Consider the following 19332-nt stretch of genomic DNA (forward strand, 5'->3'; position numbering starts at 1 on the left):
ATGTTGTACTAATTTATATGATAGTAAACTCATGATTGCGACCAGCTTCTTTGCCAGCATGTCTCAAAGCCATGAAATCTACCATCCGGAAAGGCAAGGTCATGAAGTATAGAGAACATTCTCACTTCACGGAGCTAAAACGCATCATTTATATATGCCTCTTTGTAGCTGAGTCAGGATGCAAGAGCTCTCCACCTGGTGTCCATACCTGTGTCTCATGGTGAGCTTCATTTCTTCTGGTCTCTCCACAGTGGGAATTTGGGACGTGATCAAATGGGCCGTTGCATGGCCACTCTGCTTCCTGATGTACTTCACTATTCCGAACTGTGCCAAGCCTCGCTGGGAGAAGTATTTCATGTTCACCTTCATCTCGGCGACCTTGTGGATCGCAGTCTTTTCCTATGTGATGGTGTGGATGGTGAGTGGAGGAAAAGAAGAGGCTTCCTCTGGTAGTTACTTGGCCTCAATGAAGGTGGTAACTCTTGGTGCAGTGTCCATATGCAAGTTCTCCATGAACATTGTAGGCAGTTGATGTTTCAGGCCTGACCCCTTCATCAGAAATGCTCAAGATGGGGTAAATGCCTAAATAAGAAGGTTTCCCCATCTATCAGCCTCAGCAAAATCTGTATTTGCATAATTTTCCGTTACGTCAGTAGTAGGTAAATTATTGGAAGGTGTTCTCAGTACAACTCCGATTATCCAAGATGGCCAGCATTAGGCTATTTCAGATAAATAATGTTTCGGATAACTAATAATTTTTTTAAAAACATCCCAGTAGCAACAGCAAATCATTTGTAACAGTGTTAAAGCACAAGAAACAACATGAAATAATGTTTAATTCTCACCAAAAAACAATCTGAACAAAATAGGATAAATCCAACACCAAAAACTCGAAATTCTACTCAGAGGTTTTTACAAAATTCAGAAATTTTTTCAATCTGTGATGTCAGTTTGGTTCTGAAAAAAAATTGGGTAACTGAAGATTTCTGATTGTTTCGGATATCCTCATTTTTCCGAAAATTTTCAACGGTGACATGACATCATTTCAGCTTCAGAATTTTTAGGATAAAAGAGGAGTTCTGATTTTTCTGGAATCCTCAATTATCTGAAAATATTTTTGGTGGATTACTGAGGATTTTGGATAATCTGATTTCAGATAATCGGAGTTGTACAAATATTTGGATAGCTAGGAAATGATTAGGGATAGTCACCATGGCTTTGTACATGGTAGGTAATGTTTAACCAATCTTAGAGATTTTCAGAGAGTTTACCAAGAAAGTTGACAACAGAAAGGCTGTGGATGTGGTCTTCATGGACTTTAATAAGGCCTGTGACAAGGCCTCACATGCAAGGTTAGTCAGGAAGATTCAGCTGCTATGTATTTATGGTGAACTGGATTCGACAATGCCTGGACAGGAGAAGCCAGAGAGTAGTGGTGAATGATTGCTACTCAGACTGGAGGCCTGTGACTAGTGGTGTGTCTCAGGGATCGATGCTGGAACCATTGTTGGTTGTCATCTATATCAATGTTCTAGATGATAATATGGTCAATTGGATTAGGAAGTTTGCAGATGACATTAAGATGGGAGGCGTTGTGGACAGTGAAGAAGGTTTTCAAAGCTTGCAGAAGGATCTGGACCAGCTGGAAAAGTAGGTTGAAAAATGGCAGGTGGAATTTAATGGAGACAAGTGTGAGGTGTTGCATTTTGAAAGGGCAAACCAAGAAAGGACATACACAGTAAATGGTAGGGCACTGAGGAGTGTGGTAGAACAAAGGGATTTGGTAATACAGATACATAATTCCCTGAAAGTGGAATCACAGGTGGATAGGATTGTAAGGAGAGCTTTTGGCATATTTGCCTTCATAAATCAATTGAGTATAGGAGTTGGGATGTTATGGTAAATTTGATGAGGCCAAATTTGAAGTATTGTGTGCAGTTTTGGTTAACTCATTGCAGGAGAGATATCAATAAGATAGAAAGAATGCAGGGAATATTTACTAGGATGTTGCCCGTACTTCAGGAACTGAGTTACAAGGAAAGGTTAAACAGGTTAGGACTTTATTTCCTGGAGCATAGAAGAATGAGAGGAGATTTGATTGAGGTATTTAAAATTATGAGGGGGATAGACAGAGTTAATGTCTACTCAGGGTAAGTTAGATACAAACCAGAGGACATGGATTAAGAGTGAAAGTAGAAAAGTTTAGGGAAACATGAGGGGGAATTTTTTCAAACAGAGAGCGGTGGAAGTGTGGAACAAGCTGCCAGCTGAAGTGGTGAATGCAGGTTCAATTTTAACATTTAAGAAGAATTTGGTCCAGGTACATGGATGGCAAAGGTATGGAGGGCTATGGACGGGCTGCAGATCAGAGAGAGTAGGCAAAGAAAAATGGTTCGGCACAGACTAGAAGGGCTGAAGGAGCCTGGTTTTGAGCTATAATATTCTATGGTTCTATTACATTATGTATTGGTTAGTGCCTTTTAATTGCTTAGACCTTTGATCTTGGCTTTTCCAAAGAATCAAAAGATTCTCTTATCTCACTCCTCTCCCCCAAGGATGTCTCTTTCTCCATGCACTCAGCACAACGCATGATCATTTTTTTTTGTTTAATGATGCCATTACTTGATGCACCAACTAGGAATCACAATCCCTGTACATGGTTTAAGTCTTCAGTTTCTCGCTATCACCCACAATCAATTGAAAGGACACTCAGTGATGCTCATATCACATGAGTAAATTAAATGAATATCACAGAGTCAGGCCACTTCTTCGACCGACTGCAGTTTCCACATTCAATGAAATTGCTTTTGACTTTGACAAATTATATTTGAGTTAATTTGTTCAGGTGTTTATGAACCTCTCTTTCAGATTTTCTGAGTGTCAGTGTTAACCCTTGCTAAAGAGCTAAAAGGCAATTTCCACTGTGTGGAGATTTCACACCTTCATTTACTTATTTTTGATCTAATTCACCACAAACTACTGAGGTTGAGTAGGTCTGAGCCAATGCTCATTGGACTGACAAAGAATGGGAGGTGACTTCAAGATCAAGGTTCCATTTATTGCCACATACACAAAAATGTTTTTCCTCTGTTTGCCCTGTAAAGACACACAAAGGGGGACCACTAGTCCAGTACTTCGATCAAGACAAGAAAGAGAAGTACAAGAGAGTCCCTTCAGAGACATCGAGTGTCTGTGGATCCTGCCACTTCCTCTGATGCAGTCGCCTTCTGCGCCCCAGTAACCTTCGTAGCTGCATGACCTCCTGTCCAGTCCAGCGGTGAACCTGAGCTCTAGGTATCCGAGTCACCCTCCTTGGCCCATGGTTCTGAATCCATCATTCAGGAAGGTGTCAGTACCCGAAGCCCTTCGGGAGCCCTGCTCACCATCGGCACCCTCATGGATCCTGGTCCCGATACCTGGTTCCCAGTTGCCTGCAGCCTGGTGAAAAGCCTACGCTACTGAGCTCCCTGCTGGAGCTGATCTCCCCCTCTCTATTGTCCTCTCCCTGGCTATTCTTCCTTGGCGGCGGAGGGAGGGGCAGTTGTGTTCAGAAATACAAGATAATGACTGGGAGAAATTGGGAGTATATTTTCTTTTGCTGTATAACCAGGGGCATAATCTCAAGATTATAACCAGGGGCATAATCTCAAGATAAGGACAGATTAGGATAATTCCTTTAAAATTAAATTTAAATATAGACATGCAGCATGGTAATAGGCCATTTCAGCCTACGAGTCCATGCCGCCTAATTTACACCTAATTAACCTAGACACCCGATACGTTTTAAATATGGGAAGAAATTGGAGCCCTCATAGGAAACCCACACAGACATGAGAAAATGTACCAACTCCTTACAGACTGCATGGGTTTCGAACTCTGGTCCCAATCGCTGGGGCTGTAAAGGCATTTCGCTAATCGCTAGGCTAACCGTGCTGCACCAGTGCAATATAGAATTCTCCACCTCTTGTGCTCACCCATGAGATGTATTTAAAATAAAAGCATCAGTGCATAATAAATAAAGGCAGGAAGAGGTCATCCGGCCTGTCGAGCCTGCTCCACCATTCAACAAGATCATGGCTGATCTGGTCGTGGATTCATCTCCACTTGTCTGCCATATCCCCATTACTTTTAAAACCCTACTATGCAAAATTTGAACAATATGTTCTTTCAATATATTTAATGAGGCAGCCGCCTCTTCTGCTTCCTTGGGCAGAGAATCTCACAGATTCTGCCGTCTTGAAAAAGCAGTTGCTCCTCACCTCCATCCTCAATCTCCCTCTTTGAATCTCGAGGCAATGTCCCCTCGCTCTAGTCACCTACCATGGAAACAACTTTCCAGAACCAACATTGATACTTTCATTTGGAGACTAGGAAAGGTTAAGGGTTAAATTAAGCATTAATCGAACACTAAGGTTCTGGAGCACTATAGGCCAAACTCTGTAAGAGGGGTGAAATTGGAGGGAGTTTTTCAACAGTCCAATTTTTCATGTTGATCAATAGATTTCTTTTATTCTACATTTATTTACTGAACTGTATTTAATGATCCTACCTGCTATGGTTTTATTTGATGATACCTCTGAATTATTACCTCCACTGTACTGTCAGTCCATTAATGTAACCAAACATAACTATCTTCTGTAGCTCAACAGTGAGCAAGTCAGTATTCCACTAATTTACTGAACATGAACCAATGATATTTTCTCCGACTCAGAGCAATTTGCTGTTGTTTAGGTCACAATAATCGGGTACACACTGGGAATCCCTGACGTTATAATGGGAATCACTTTCCTGGCAGCTGGAACAAGTGTACCAGATTGCATGGCTAGCCTTATAGTGGCCAGACAAGGTAAGCACAGTGTTACTGAACTTTTCAATGGCTGGCTTTACAATGCTTGAACCAGCAGTTGGTATGTGTTGTCATTGATGCATTACTTTTGACAGGAATCCACAATTAGTCTCCATCTATTCACGTGTAGAGTTACACAGTGTGGAAATAGCCCCTTCAGCCCAACCTGCTCACTCCAAAATGTCTCACTCACATTTGTCAGACTTCCCTGCATTTGGCCCAAATCCCTCTACACCCATACTTTCTATGCATCCATCTAATTTTTTTCTTAGACATTACCTGCCTTAACTACATCTTCCAGCAGCCACCATCCTCTGTGTAAAAGATTCACCCATCAGGTTCCTGTTAAATCTCACCCCTTTTATTTTATACTGCTTTTTTTTCATTATGTTCCACAAGATAAGGATTATTCATATATTGGGATACTTCTGTCCCCTAGTGTCAACCACAATCCCTGCTGATTGAGATACAGAATGGATTTAAATCTGGTACAACTGATACTCAGTATTTTTTTTAAAGCCCTTTTAATCCCAATTACAGAAGATTTCTTACTATTGACCTACTCAAATTCAACTTTATTGACACATGAACCAAAGTGCAGTAATTGTGGTTCTTTTGTGAACAGACCAGTCAGGCATCTCATACATAAAACAACAAATAAGGCATAGTACTGGAGTGCAGAGTTACAGATACCCATTTTACCCTCCCATTAAAAGACAGGAATTAACTGCCTTTTAACCGCTTCACTTAACTTTGTAAACACGATGAATGTAGGATGGGAGGTCATTTTCATCCCGATAATTAACCGGCAAGGTAAGTAGTATCAGAGCCAATGAGTTTTATATCGGCTCCTGACCTGGCTTTTCTTGGTTCAGTGTGAACAACCCAACCTGGCTTTAAACACAGGACATTCACTTGCCAATTAACTGGGATCTCTGTGTAAAAAGGGTAAGAGAAAGGTTAGCCAGGATAGAGCAAATGCAACATGTAAGTTTTTGTAGAATTAAGACTCATAAAGCACCTCATGACTCCTTACAGGCTGACCCCAAAGATCTTTGTGCTTTTCCTTCCTGCAAAGCAACTTCCACTGTTGCTCGAACTGCTCATTGATCAATCTCAGGCCAAACCTGTCAGATCATCCCTCTGTTGAAACCAAAAGGAAGCAGTAGAAGGCTCAGTCCACTGGTTAAAGAATCAACAGTTGGAAGCTGAGAAGCCCAGCCCAATGACAGTTGATGGACATCATTACACACATTGTTAAATAACAGAGTATTCTATTGATTCTCCAGGATTAATACATGCAACTGATGCATTGATCAAAGAGAATTCACAACACAGTTAATCAGCCCATCTTATTCAACTCATTTCACTGTTCATCTTCTTCTAAATATGCCTGCCCAAAATTTGAATGGACTGGATAGAGTGGATGAAGAAAAGATGATTCCAGTAGTGGGAGAGTTTAGGACCACAGGGCCCAATCTCAGAATTAGAGGATGTCTGTTCAGGACAGAGATGAGAAGTATTTTTTCAGCCAGAAAGTGGTGAATCTGTGGAATTCATTGCAACAAGCAGCTGTGAAGGCCAACTCATTGGATAGATTTAAAGCAGAGCTTTATATGTTCTTGATTAGTAAGGGTGTCAAAGGCTTACGGGGATAAGGCAGGAGAATTGGGTTGAAAGGAAAAGTACGTCAGCCATGATTTGAATGGCAGTGTAGACTCAATGGGATGAATGGCCTAATTCTTTTCCTCACTCTTATGGTCTTCTAAAGCGACAAATTATCTTAAAGAATCTGGTCTAAAGGGGACAATGTGTGCTTTATTGGGCACACTCTGAGCAGAAACTGAAATAAAGCAAAGCCACATTTATGATCTATCTGTCCTTCCTGTTTAGCCCTCTGTATGATTTTGCATTGTAGACTGGGAACCCTAGGGAAAAATCATTGCCAAACCAGAAAGATGATGGACTCCAAGGGATTATCCAGAATCTTATTAGAAGTGCTTGATGGGCTTGCTGCTAGCTCATGCAAAGGCAAACCAAATTTAATATTTGAAGTTGACATGAAAGACAAACGACTTCTGAGCAGTAACAAAGCAAAGGGGAGGTGGAAGAAACATGATGCAGCAAAATCCCCGATATCCAGCACCTTGGGGATTGATAGATGCTGGATAAGTGAATTTTTCGGTTGCTTGTGGTTGCGTATTGTGTGGATTGGTGAACTAACTGCAAGGGCTGGGTGTGGGGTTGGGAGGGGAGGGGGAAATTTTAAACTTACTTATTTTTTCCTTATTTATTTTCTGCAATTTATTTTTTTGATAGTTGCTTGAGGCTGACGATTGCTTAAATTCCGGATAACAGGGGTTTTACTGTATTCCAATTCTTCTCTTAACATATCTGAAAACTATGAGATTATAAAGATATGATTGGGATGTTGAATAATAAGCATCGTATTCTGCTGTCCACAGGCATGGGAGACATGGCAGTCTCCAATTCTATAGGAAGCAATGTCTTTGACATCCTGATGGGACTTGGTCTACCCTGGACAATTAAGACAATTATAGTGAATTATGGCTCATATGTAAGTATTCTGTTTAAGTACTAATCTTGAAAGAAAAGGGGGTCATTGACATGTTTGAAAACTGCCCACCAACATAATTCATCACTTGAACTCTTTTTGCACTGTGAACTTTTAGTGATATATACTGCCTGTCCTGAAACAAGATGAATAATTTTACATACAGAGAAAGGTCCTGAAACAAGATGAATAATTTTACAAACAGAGCCCTGTCCTGAAACAAGAGAAATAATTTTACATACATAGACCTGTCCCGAAAGAAGTAATTTTATATACAAAGACCTGTCTGGAAACAAGAGGAAATGTTTTACGTACTTAGACCTGACCTGATACAATAAAATAATTTAAAATACAGGAAAGTCATTCTCACTCTTTCCCCAACTCAAAACCTACTTGTCAATTGTTTCTTTCATTGTTTCATCAAATCACAAGCATAAAATATTCTGTCCCTCCATAAAATCGTAACCCAGCCTAATTCTGCCTCTTCCCTTTCCTCCCATGCCTTCACCCCATCCTATCATTTCACTCTTCACTCAATCTCAATAAATTTGGATTATTGCACCAGTGATCAATAGTTAATAACTCAAATCTATCAAAGATGAAATTAGAGAGAGAGAGAGAGAGAAAAAAACAAGCTCTTTAATTCAGTTTCTTTCAAATCTCTCACAAATCTATCTTATCCAATATGGCTGTTTTTTGAACCAGTCCATGAGGGTAAATAAAGTAGCACATGTTCCTACGGAGGCAGATATCCCTCTTTGCAAGGTTTTTGGCAACAAAACATACAAACTTGACATTTAACTCCCAATTACTGTGCTGGCCACAGAAGTGTAGACCATCAAAGCATTGCTCCATTACACAATTCTTCATACAAGTCTGAGGAAAGACGATGGCCATCATGGGCCTCCTGAAGTGCACTGATTTCCCAAGATGCAGATGCAACAAAATGATCTGAACCATTATCCTCCAAATTATCTGAATAATTCAGGGGGATACAATAATTATTATTCCATTGATTTTGAATAAATGAGATGAAAGATGATTGTTCACATTGTGCAATGGACACTATTTGGGATAAATAATGTAATAAACTGTCTAATTTGAATACAGCAAAATTTTCTAAACGGGGTGAAAAATACTTTATTTGCCTTTTTTTAGTTAGCGTTGAACAGTCGTGGACTTAAATATTCTGTGGGACTGCTGCTCGCATCTGTTTTTGTAACAGTAAGTATTCATTGCTCTCATGGTCAGACTTTTCTTCCACCTGAGACCTGTGCTGTGATGATGGTCCCTTTAATTTGCCCTGCCTTTACGCTATGGATGTTATAAAAGCTGGGCTTGTTGATTTTCTCTCAAGGGATGATTCAAAGGCTTTGTTATGTGATTCATCAAACTTTAGTCAAAACATTTGAAGTTTCAAATTAATCCATTCACGTGTACAGATCAACTGCCTAATTTCTGTGCATTTTGTCTTGTGAATTATCTATTTGTTGGCAAGCTGGTGTCCATTGATGTGGAGCTTTTCTCTGAGATTCATTTGCAAAATGTTATCTTACAACCAAGACCAAGGAAGAGAAATCCTTTTCCACATTCTTTGCTTCTATTGCTTGAGAGCACATTGGAAGAGTTTTCACACTGTTTTATAATTTGCTGCCCATTTACATTGAAAACTTTTGAAAATCTCCATCCCCACCTAAAATTTGAGTGGTTTACAGAATGGGAATATCATAATTTAACTTGTATTTTGTTAGACCTGCATTGTAGTGGGATTCTGCTGCTCATCAGGATGTGATTATTTATTGATGTGGAAAGCTTTAAATGGATTTAACAAATTTTGGTCCTTGTGTGGTTCCCTTGAGAAGTTACATTTAGGTGCAATTTCAGACATTTTGACAAAATGCGGCTTTAAATTGTTGTCATTGACGTCTATTTCAAAAAAGCATCCAGCCCTTAATTCTGTCATAATTTTCCAGTGAGCAGCCTGACTCATCTTCCCAGGATGTCACCAGATACAAAGCAAAAAGAGCAATTAATCTGAGATCAAATTTTCTGTTTCTAAAATCTGCCATTCCACAATTGTTGAATTTCATCTTCCTTCCTTTACAAATTGTGTACAAATTTCCTGGGAATTTTACAACACTGATACTCATCTAATGCAATGGGTAAAAACAGAAGAGAATTGGAAATATTCTCTCAGTTACGCAGCATCTGTGGAGATAGAAGCAGGAAATGAAGATTTTGAATACTGTGTAAGTGCAGGAAGCAGCAATGATGTTGCCATTAATAAATTGGCAGGAAAAGGTGAGGGAAAGGCTTGGGTAAGATTGAGGATGACCCTTCCATCCATCACACCAAGAGACAAACATAGCTTGGAATCATCCCACCTCCATCCTGCTCTCCCTTTCAAAAGATCCATGCCTGACTTCCCTTTTTCGATTTCATGCCCTCCATTTCAGGATAAGTGACAATGTACTTTACGAGCCTGCAGACTCTCGCAGTTCTCCCAGATATACTTTCTCCTGAACACCTGCACTCTGTCCGTGAAGCTAAGCTTGAACTCCCATTATCCAACCATTTCAATTCCCTTCACCTTTCCCATGAAGACACGTCTGTCCTTGGCCTCATCCACAGCCAGTGTGAGGCCACACATAAAGTTAAGGAACCATGAAGAAGGCACACCAGTGCCTCTACTTTCCACAAAGTTGAAGAGATGTGGCATGTCTTAAATCTCAAATGCGTCTACATGGCATGACTTAGCAAATGTCTAAAAGTGTAATGTGGAAAGTATACTGATTCCCTCATGCCCTGGTTTAGAAATTTAAATGCCGGGGAACATAGAAAGCTACAGAAAACGGGAAACCTAGCCAAATCTATCATGGGCACTGACCTCCTGTCGATTGGACATCTATATAAGGTGCTGCCTCAAGTGGGCACCCAACATCATTAAGGACCACTATCACCCTGATCACCACCTCTTCTTGCTGTTACCTCTAGGTTCAAGAACTGTTTTTATCCAACATCCATCAAACTCATGAATCTTCCTGTACTGTCCTGACCTTAACTTTAAACTACTGGGTCACAAAAATATCTGTCTGCATGATTAAAATGTCACTTTTTTTCTTACACAAACCACAACTGTGATTCAAATTTATTGTTATCTGACTACGCAAACAACCAACGAAACTGTGTTTCTCCGGATATTGTAATTTAATTTATACTGTTGCAGTTTGTGTATCTTGCATATTTCTTTGGCTGCAGCAAGAAAGAATTTTGGCAAGGCTATACCTTGTACTTATGTCTAGGACAATAAAATCTCATCGCATCGCCTCCCTATCCTCTCGATCACAAACTTCACTTTTGTCTCTCCATGTCTACCTATTCTCTGCAACTTAAAGTCTCTTTGCTTTCTAACTATTCCTAGCTCGCACGAAAAACCGTTGACCTAAAATGTTAATCTCTCCTCAGATGCTGCCTGACATGCTGAGTGTTTCCAGTGCCTCCTGGTTCATTCCAGGCTTTTTATTCCTGCAGTACTTTTTCTTTCCTTTATCTTTTCTACCATCAAGGCTGCTTGTTTCTATAATTCCAGCTTCCTGGTCTTGCTCTAATATCCAAGCTGGGACTCATCCAGCTACTTACTGACCGCCACAGGGGCAATTAATCATTTAGCCTCACACTCTGCCATCTTTTCACCCCAGTCTAATGGTTTGCACACTCTTTTGGCCACAGTTGGGAGCATTACCAAGAAGGTTTGAATGATGTGGTGAAACTAATTAGGACAGGGAGAAATAATGAGTTATGTCCCTGTAGCAGGACTGACATAAGAGTTGGGTTATACTCAAATTGGAATTTAGAAGAATTAGAAGGGATCTCTATGAGACATATCAAATTCAGAAAGGACGAGGCAGGTTCGATGCAGGAAGAATGTTCCCAATGTTGAGGAAATTCAGAATGAGGGGTCACAGTCTTTTGATAAGGGGGAAGCCACTTAGGGCTGAGAGGAGGAGAAACATCTTCACATTGTGAACTTGTGGAACTCACTGCCGCAGAAAGTTGTTGAGACTGGGTTCATTAAAGATATTCAGAAGGAAGCTGGATGTAGCCCTTATGGCTGAAAGGAGCAAGAGGTATGTAGAGAAAGTAGGAATAGGATACTGAGCTCACATGATCATATTGAATGGTGATGGAGCCTTGAAGGGCTAAATGGCCTTCTTCTGCACCTATATCCTGTAACCAATCAGAGTGGGGTTTATAATGTCCAGTAATTTTCATTCACAGCCTTAACTTTATATAAAAAAAAACATTTATTTGCAAAGAATTTAAGTTCTCCAGCCATAGTGATAGGATTTGAACTGACATATCCATATCTAGAGTTAGGGCTTTAGGATACTAGTCTAGCCTCTTAACCACTGCAAATAGTAGAGGATTTGAAGAAACTTAATTTTACATGCAGGGTATAGGAATGAATCTTCCTACCCAAAAAGAGGCCACATGTAAAAATACTCAATAATTTAAAGTTTATCTGAAAGAATATGTGATCACTTGTCAGTTTTGAGACTGAAAGATAGTAATAGGATTAGTTCAAGCAACTCTGTTTGAATGCGCAGGATAGTCTCCATGGATGTCATAGATTTCCCCAAATCAATGCTTCAGACAACTTGTGCAATACACAATTGTGCTGGAAAAAACTCAGCAAATCAAGCAGCATCTATAGAATGTAACCTATATTTCAGGCCTGGGCCCTTCGACAGGTAATGTTGTAGCTCCATAAAAGACGGACAGGAGCCTGAATAAAAGGAAGGGAGGAGGGAGGAAGGGGCAGGGGGAGAAGCACAGGTAAGAGACAGGAAAGACATGTAGCTGTTGAAGCATGCCTGGGTGATCACATGTCAGAGAGCTGCACAGCAGGGATTGCAGAGGTAAAGGTGAGAGGGACTCTCACAGGACTCCCTTAGAAGATGGGAGAAATGTTATGAGTCTCCAGCACGTTTGTGACTTGCTCTACAAGCCCAGCATCTACAAACTTTCCTGTGTAACTTTAAGCAACTTGCTGCCTCGTGCCTTCAGAACTCAGCTGTCAGTCTGTGGGGTGTAGTGTCCAGGAGTGGGGCACCTGGTTTACCTTAGGGAATGTCTTCTCGTGGAAGTTGACCACCTCTGGATCAGAGAGGAGCGAGAAACAACTCAAACATGCAAAAGGAGCACAAGATCATAATCAAATCTTAGCCATGTAATACAATAATGGATTTATTGGTGCCTGGCCTGCTTGTCACCCACTTAGAACCATAGTACACTATGGCACAGAAGCAGACCTCTCATATCTGTGCTGAACGACTATTCTGCCTAGTCCCACTGACCTGCACTGTCAGCAGGTCCCTCCTTTCTATGCACCTATCCAAATTTTTCTTTAATGTTGAAATTGAGCCCACAACCAGTTCAGCTGGCAGCTTGTTCCACACTCTCACCACTCTCTACGTGAAGATGTTCCCCCTAAACATTTCATCTTTCACCCTCATCCCATGTCCTCTAGTCTCACCCAAACAAAATCCTGCTTACACTTACTCTGTTTGTACCCCTCATAACTTTGTATCCCTCTATCAAATCTCCACTAATTCGTCATTTCTCCAGGGGATAAAATCCTAACCTGTTTAACCTCTTCCCGTGACAGATCCAGGATTGTCACTGCTCCTGGGATTTCCAGTTTGTCCTGGGAGTCTGGCCTCCCTTTCCTTCACTCCAGTATTCTTGGGCCTCCATTCTAACAGTTTTGTGGAACCTGGGATACATTCCTGGCTCCCTCCAGTGGTCTGGCTTCCCTCTCATTTATTCTATTTATCTTTATATTGTTACGAGCCCAGAGGACCCCAAAACCCAGCAGCAATAGATATTCGCCATGACATATGGTTACTTAAACAAAAGTTGCTTTTAATTATCTTTAAACATGAAAATAGAATCAAACTTTAACTTATCTCAATTGACTTACTTAACCCCCTTCTAATTCTAAGTGAACATGTATGCAATGTGTGTGTAAGTTCAGGAAAGTTCTTTGGTTCACAGTCCAATCTCACTTCTCATTCCTCCAAGTTCACTGGCTGCAGGCAATTCTTATACTGTGCACAGAATTTAACATTTATAAAGTTCACCAGGCTTTGGTGCTTGAAAGGTAAATGGTTACTGCTCAGGAAGGTTCTTGTCGGTTTTCAGAGAGAGATTTGTTGTTCCTTTTTAATCAGTCACTTCAGTATCTTGCTGACAAAACTTGCCCCCTTCAGGGTTCTCCAGATGATAACCTCTTTCTTTCAGGTCACCACAGAGTTCCTTTTTGTTTCCCTTATTCCAAGTGAAACATTAGACAGCCAGTCCTCTCCTCTTGCATGAATCACAAGGGCTTTGACCAGGCCATCTTACAACTGGGCTTTCCAAAAGATTGCCAGCTTGTCTAGTTCCAGTCCCAGCTGCTGTCTGCTGGCTGTAACACTGTACAAGTGATCTCTGTTTGTCTCTCTTACTCTCTCTCTCTGAGAGAAAGCCTGTTTGACTCTCTCTGCTTGCAAAACCACATGACCCTCTCAGAACAGCAAGTTCTCTTCCAGACAGCAGCAGCTCCAACATGCTCTTTCTTCTGTTGCCTTTTGCAAACAGCAATCCATTAGTGAAGTCTCTTGAGCACTCTTCAAAAGCTCTGGAGCCGATACATCTACCATGGAGTAGAGCTCCAGTATTTTAAATAAGATCTGTTTTAAAGTGTTTGTATGTGACCTTCTCTAACAATCCTTTCCCAATGTATCTCCCAAAAACATATCTATATATATATCTATATACTCTGTCACAATATCTTCTCCATCAATCATTCCCAGACACTGGCTGATCGTAGAGACTCAGGGCTCTTCCTCAATCATTCTCTGAGAATTCAGCCTCTCCCTCAGACATTCCCAAAATCTTCAGATTCTCTCTTGATCTCTATTTTAATTATTCCATGAGGCTCCAGCCTCTTAATCCAGCCTGCTCTTTGTGATTTATTTTATATAAATAACTTGGACAAAGAAGTGGAGGGATGAGTCTGTAAGTTTGCAGTTGTTCAAAGGTGTTGTGGATAGTGTAAATGTTTGTCATAAATTACAACAAAAAATGAACAGATGCAGAGTTGGGCAGAGTAGTGGCAGATGGAATTCAGTCTAGATAAGTGGTCCACTTTGGAAGGTGTAGTACGTGGTTAATGGCAGGATTCTTAACATTGTAGAGGAATAGAATGATCTTGGGATCCATAGATCCCTCAACATTGCCATCCAAGATGGTTAAGAAGGCATGGGGTATGCTGGCCTTTGTTAGGGGATTGAGTTCAAGAGTCATCAGGTAATGTTGCAGCTCCATAAAACTCTGGTGAGACCACACTTAAAATATTGTGTGCAGTCTGGTTGCCTCATTACAGGAAGGACAAAAAAGCTTTAGAGAGGGTGCAGAGGAGATTTACCAGGATGTTGCCTGAATTGGAGAGCATGTCACATGAAACAAGGTTTTCTTTTGGAGTGACAAAGGATGAGAGGTGACTGGTGGACAGCCTGCACTATTTTCTCAGGGTGGCAAGAGTAAATACCATCTGGTTAAAGTGAGTTTAGAAAAGTTTAGGGGAGACATCAGAGGTAAGTTTTACATAGTGGTGGGTGCCTTGAAAGTATTTAAAGGTGTGGTGATGGAGGTTGGTACAATAGGGACATTCAAAAGATTCTTAGAAGGTTATAGGTGTGAAGTAGGGAAAGATTTGATTGTTATGGAGTAGGCTTACAGAATTCAGCTTGACATCATATGCTGAAAGGCCTGTACTGTGCTCTAATGTTCTTTTCCCAGAAACTCTTGCCCTTCTCAATCATTCCCTGTTGTTCTCTCCTCTCCTATTCTCGACCATTCACAAAGATTCTGGACTCTCTCTTGATTATTACTGCGGCCTATCTTGCAGACATTCCAAGAGACACGATCCTCTCTCTAAACACCACTCCACATATCTCCACCCCCTCCACTGAGTTTTTAATTTACTGCAATAAATAGAGAATATCCCTGTTTCACTGATGTTCCTCCTTGCTCACAAATCAGACGTGTGTAGTTTTTTGAAGTCTATCCTGCGGGGTTGGAGGAATATATGGAAGCTGGTTATGACAGGTAATGCTGCTTCTGTGCTTTTCATCGTAGGTGGTTTGCGTTCATCTGAACAAGTGGAAACTGGACAAGAGGCTCGGCTGTATATCCCTGTTCCTCTACACAGTTTTCTTGTGTTTCTCCATCATGACAGAATTCAACGTTTTCACATTTGTCAACCTTCCCATGTGCCGAGACCACTGAGATACCATGAAGATGACTCAACCTGGGAATCAGTGCTGTACTAAAATTAAACAGAGAGCTAAAGTCCCATGGCTTAATGTTTGAGCTGCAAGGAACTGCTCCTATGGAGAACTTGGTACAAGACATATTTTTGAGAGAGAAAACAAACACTTGTATTGACGTGATCGTATTTTTAATGTATTTATGTTGAGTTGTGATACAGACATAGACAAACACACACGTAGACAAGTGCTCAGAAAGACACACACACATACACACACACAGACAAGTGCTCAGAAAGACACACACACACAGAAAAGTGCTCAGAAGGATACACACACACACACACAGACAAGTGCTCAGAAAGACACACACACACACACACACACACACACACACACACACACACACACACACACACACACACACACACACACACACACACACACACACACACACACACACACTCTTACCTGAAACTGTTGGCTGCTAATTAACGTGAGGCTGGAATATATACCTGCCACGTTTGTATATTCTCAGTTCTATCAGAAGGAAATTATTTTGTCTTGAGAAAGATGAGTGGGAGGTGTACAATGGAACTTATTATTTGAAGACAATAAGTTGTTCCTGAAAACAAGGAATTGTTTTGGCCTATGAAATTACCTCTTACTCTCTCTCCCCTCCCCATGCTTTCATTTTTAACCAGCTTTCCCAGCGGGCGTGGAAACCATGAATGTACATATCAACAAGATTCACCTTGTCCTGATACTCACCAACTGTTCCTGCCACTGATGGGAAAAGTAAGAATTTGTAGCTCTGAGCCATAACAGTTATTCATAATTTGAGTTGTGGAATTTGACAAGAAGTTATGGAGTTTTGCTGTTGGAAACAGGGCCTTCGGCCCAACTTGCCCATGCTGAACACAACATCTTAAACTGACTGCAGTTTATAGCCAGATACTACTCCTGACAATAATTTGGGTGGTGGGGGTGGGGGGGGGGGGGTACATTTGCACGATTTTTTTTTTAGTTGGAACAGTTGCATAGTCAATGGTGCACGTGTGTATATTGATGGTATAAAAAGTTGTATATATTGGGAGTTTTTTCCTTTTCAAAAAGGTAGAGTATGTAAGATATTATATCACGGTTTCACCCAGCTGCGTGGTTGTTTTGGAAAAGACAATTAAGATACAAATAGTGCAGCTGAAGAAGTAAAGTTGCTTTGGGTTTGTCTGTACAGGTAGTTTTAAAAATAAAGCATGTTTAATTTATATATTTATAGAAAAAAAGCACAGGATACCACTTTGCAGTTTCACAGCACATTTTTACAGGACTGTTTAAAAGCTCTGTGCATGCCTGCATGCTTGACTGCCTGGTTTTTGTCACTTATCTTCCTCGACTGATTTCCCCAAAGAAATGATAACTGAGAGGAAAACTAATGTTGCTATAGTTCATACATTTCTGGATGAATTTGCTACAAACTGACTCCACCAAGCTGATTGAAGTTAGTACTCCCGATCTAATTATAATCTGCTCTGTTTCTGACGTGATTGTGTAATGACACCACTAAATCCCCAAATTCTGATTAGAAAAGGTGGATTCTTCCATTTATCACACCTCACCAAAGTTTACAAGCCAATGTAGAGGTACAATGTACTGCTGCATGACAGTGTTAAACCATGATTTCCATAGGAACCAAACCTTGTTTATGTTTCAGAAACATAAAAACATGAGAAATTTAATGCACTTCAAACTTTACAAGTACATTGTGCTTCAGGTTTATATTGACAAAGTGAGTCTACTGTAAATGATTGATCACCATTCACGCTTCTAATATCACCAGTATGCTCCTGTTTTGTGATTTTAGTAAATATCTTGTTTCTCTTCCCCCCCCTCACTTGCTATCTCTCTTTTTCCATCTCTCATTCCTTTCTCTCTCCCTCCCCTCCCCTCTCTGCCTCCTTCTCTCCCCCTCTCCCTCACTCACTCCCTTTCTCTCTTCACTCTTACCCTCTCTATCCTTCCCTCTGCATCGTCTCCCACTCTCCCTGCCCTCTCTCACACTCTCTATCCCTCTCTCCCACTTTTGCTCGCTCTCCCCTTTACTCTTCTCTCCCCTCTCTATCACCTCTTTATCCCCTCCCCTTCTCACTCCCCCCCGTTCCCCTTCTCTCTCTCCCTATCCCCTCTCGCCCCAATCTCTCTCCCCTCTTTCTCTCCTTTTCTGCCCCCTCGTTCTCATTCTCACCCTGTTCTCTCTCTCCCCCATCTCACTCACTCTCTCTCTTCCTCCTCCCTCCCCTTCCATGGTCTATCCTGAAAGCAGAGTTTTGTAATTTCAGAAAAGAAATGTGCCCCTCAAACCTATTTTACCATGTCGTGAGATCATTGGCTGAATTCCCTCTCCACCTTTAATCAGTGTTTCGTTTAGTAAATAAAATATTCATCCAAGATATAAGATTAATGACAATTTGGTATCAGTGCTGTCTGTGCTGAAGACATGCAAAATCCTGCTTTCCTAAATTTTCTCTTAAGGTCCAGGCACTAAATTTTAGACTATCTTCTCTTGTCTTAGCTGTTCTAATGAGTGGAAGTCATTTTTCTCTTTCCACCCTCTTATTATCTGGGAAACTGTGGTCAAACTGCCTCTTGACTTTCTAAATTCCAGGGAATGCAATCCCAGTTGGTGCCGTCTCTTAACTCTTGGAAACCAAGTTGTGTCCTGATATATTTTTGCAGCATTTCCTCACCGACCAGGATATTTTCGCCCCTGAGTGGAGAGCCAGATCTGCCCAACGTACTCCCTTAAATTCCAGTTCTCTGGATAGAAAATCCTGAATTGTATTGGCTTTTTGCCCCACATTTCTCGATAATATTTTGTTGATTTTCCCCCCCCATCCTCTGATTGGTTTTGCACCTTCTAATTTTCATCACTTACTTCCTGTCCTGTAACCCATTTCCTGCATAGATTCACTTTGCTAAAATCTAAAATTGGACAGGGCAATTGGCAAGAGGCCAGAAGAGTGAGATTTCAGGATCATCAATCACGAGAACTTGTACATATATAGGCTTTCGTTTTGTCTACTAGAACTGGCCAACACCGTACACATCAGTTGGTTTAGGTTTTGTAGTTGCTGTCTATTAATTGTTGCTGTAGATTTCTTTCCAACTCCAAGAGAGTGGAATCCTTGTCTTGGTGATAGAGACTCAGCACTTAATACACATTTGTTCCTGAACAAAGTAAAGAATTTTATCCAATAGTATTTAGTTGGAATAAATATTTCATGGCATTTTTTTTTTTGCAAATTGCATTGTAATCACCTTTTGAAGTTTGATGTAATATGTTGGAATGGTCCCCATGATGTGCAAGATTATCTTGCAGGCTCATCTTGTTTCCTTGCACTACCACTATACTGTATTGAGTTGATTAAAGTTTCAGTTTTGCCAGTAAGCTGGTCAAATGTGGATTTTTCACCTGGTATTCTCTTCAAAGTGAAAAGAATTTTGTGGACTCTGTATGGTTTGAAATCAAAAGTATTGTGTCAAATGAGAAGGCAGATGGTATTCCATTTCATGCAGCCCAAAATCTAATAGCATTT

At 40.7% G+C, this 19332-nt stretch overlaps 1 protein-coding gene across 4 annotated transcripts in view; it reads left to right on the plus strand.

Moving 5' to 3' along the window:
• slc24a3 (solute carrier family 24 member 3) overlaps positions 1-15818 on the plus strand; it is a 432795-nt gene extending 416977 nt beyond the window's left edge. For all 4 annotated transcript variants that reach the window (XM_069932352.1, XM_069932355.1, XM_069932353.1 and 1 more), the window contains exons 13-17: positions 252-418; positions 4732-4846; positions 7312-7424; positions 8580-8645; positions 15606-15818. In XM_069932352.1, coding sequence (XP_069788453.1) covers positions 252-418; positions 4732-4846; positions 7312-7424; positions 8580-8645; positions 15606-15755 — 611 coding nt within the window. In that variant the 3' untranslated portion in view covers positions 15756-15818. The remainder of the gene's footprint in view (positions 1-251; positions 419-4731; positions 4847-7311; positions 7425-8579; positions 8646-15605) is intronic.
• Positions 15819-19332: the final 3514 nt, after the last annotated feature.

Source organism: Narcine bancroftii, chromosome 4, assembly GCF_036971445.1.
Source record: "Narcine bancroftii isolate sNarBan1 chromosome 4, sNarBan1.hap1, whole genome shotgun sequence".
In the NCBI taxonomy this organism is placed as follows: domain Eukaryota; kingdom Metazoa; phylum Chordata; class Chondrichthyes; order Torpediniformes; family Narcinidae; genus Narcine; species Narcine bancroftii.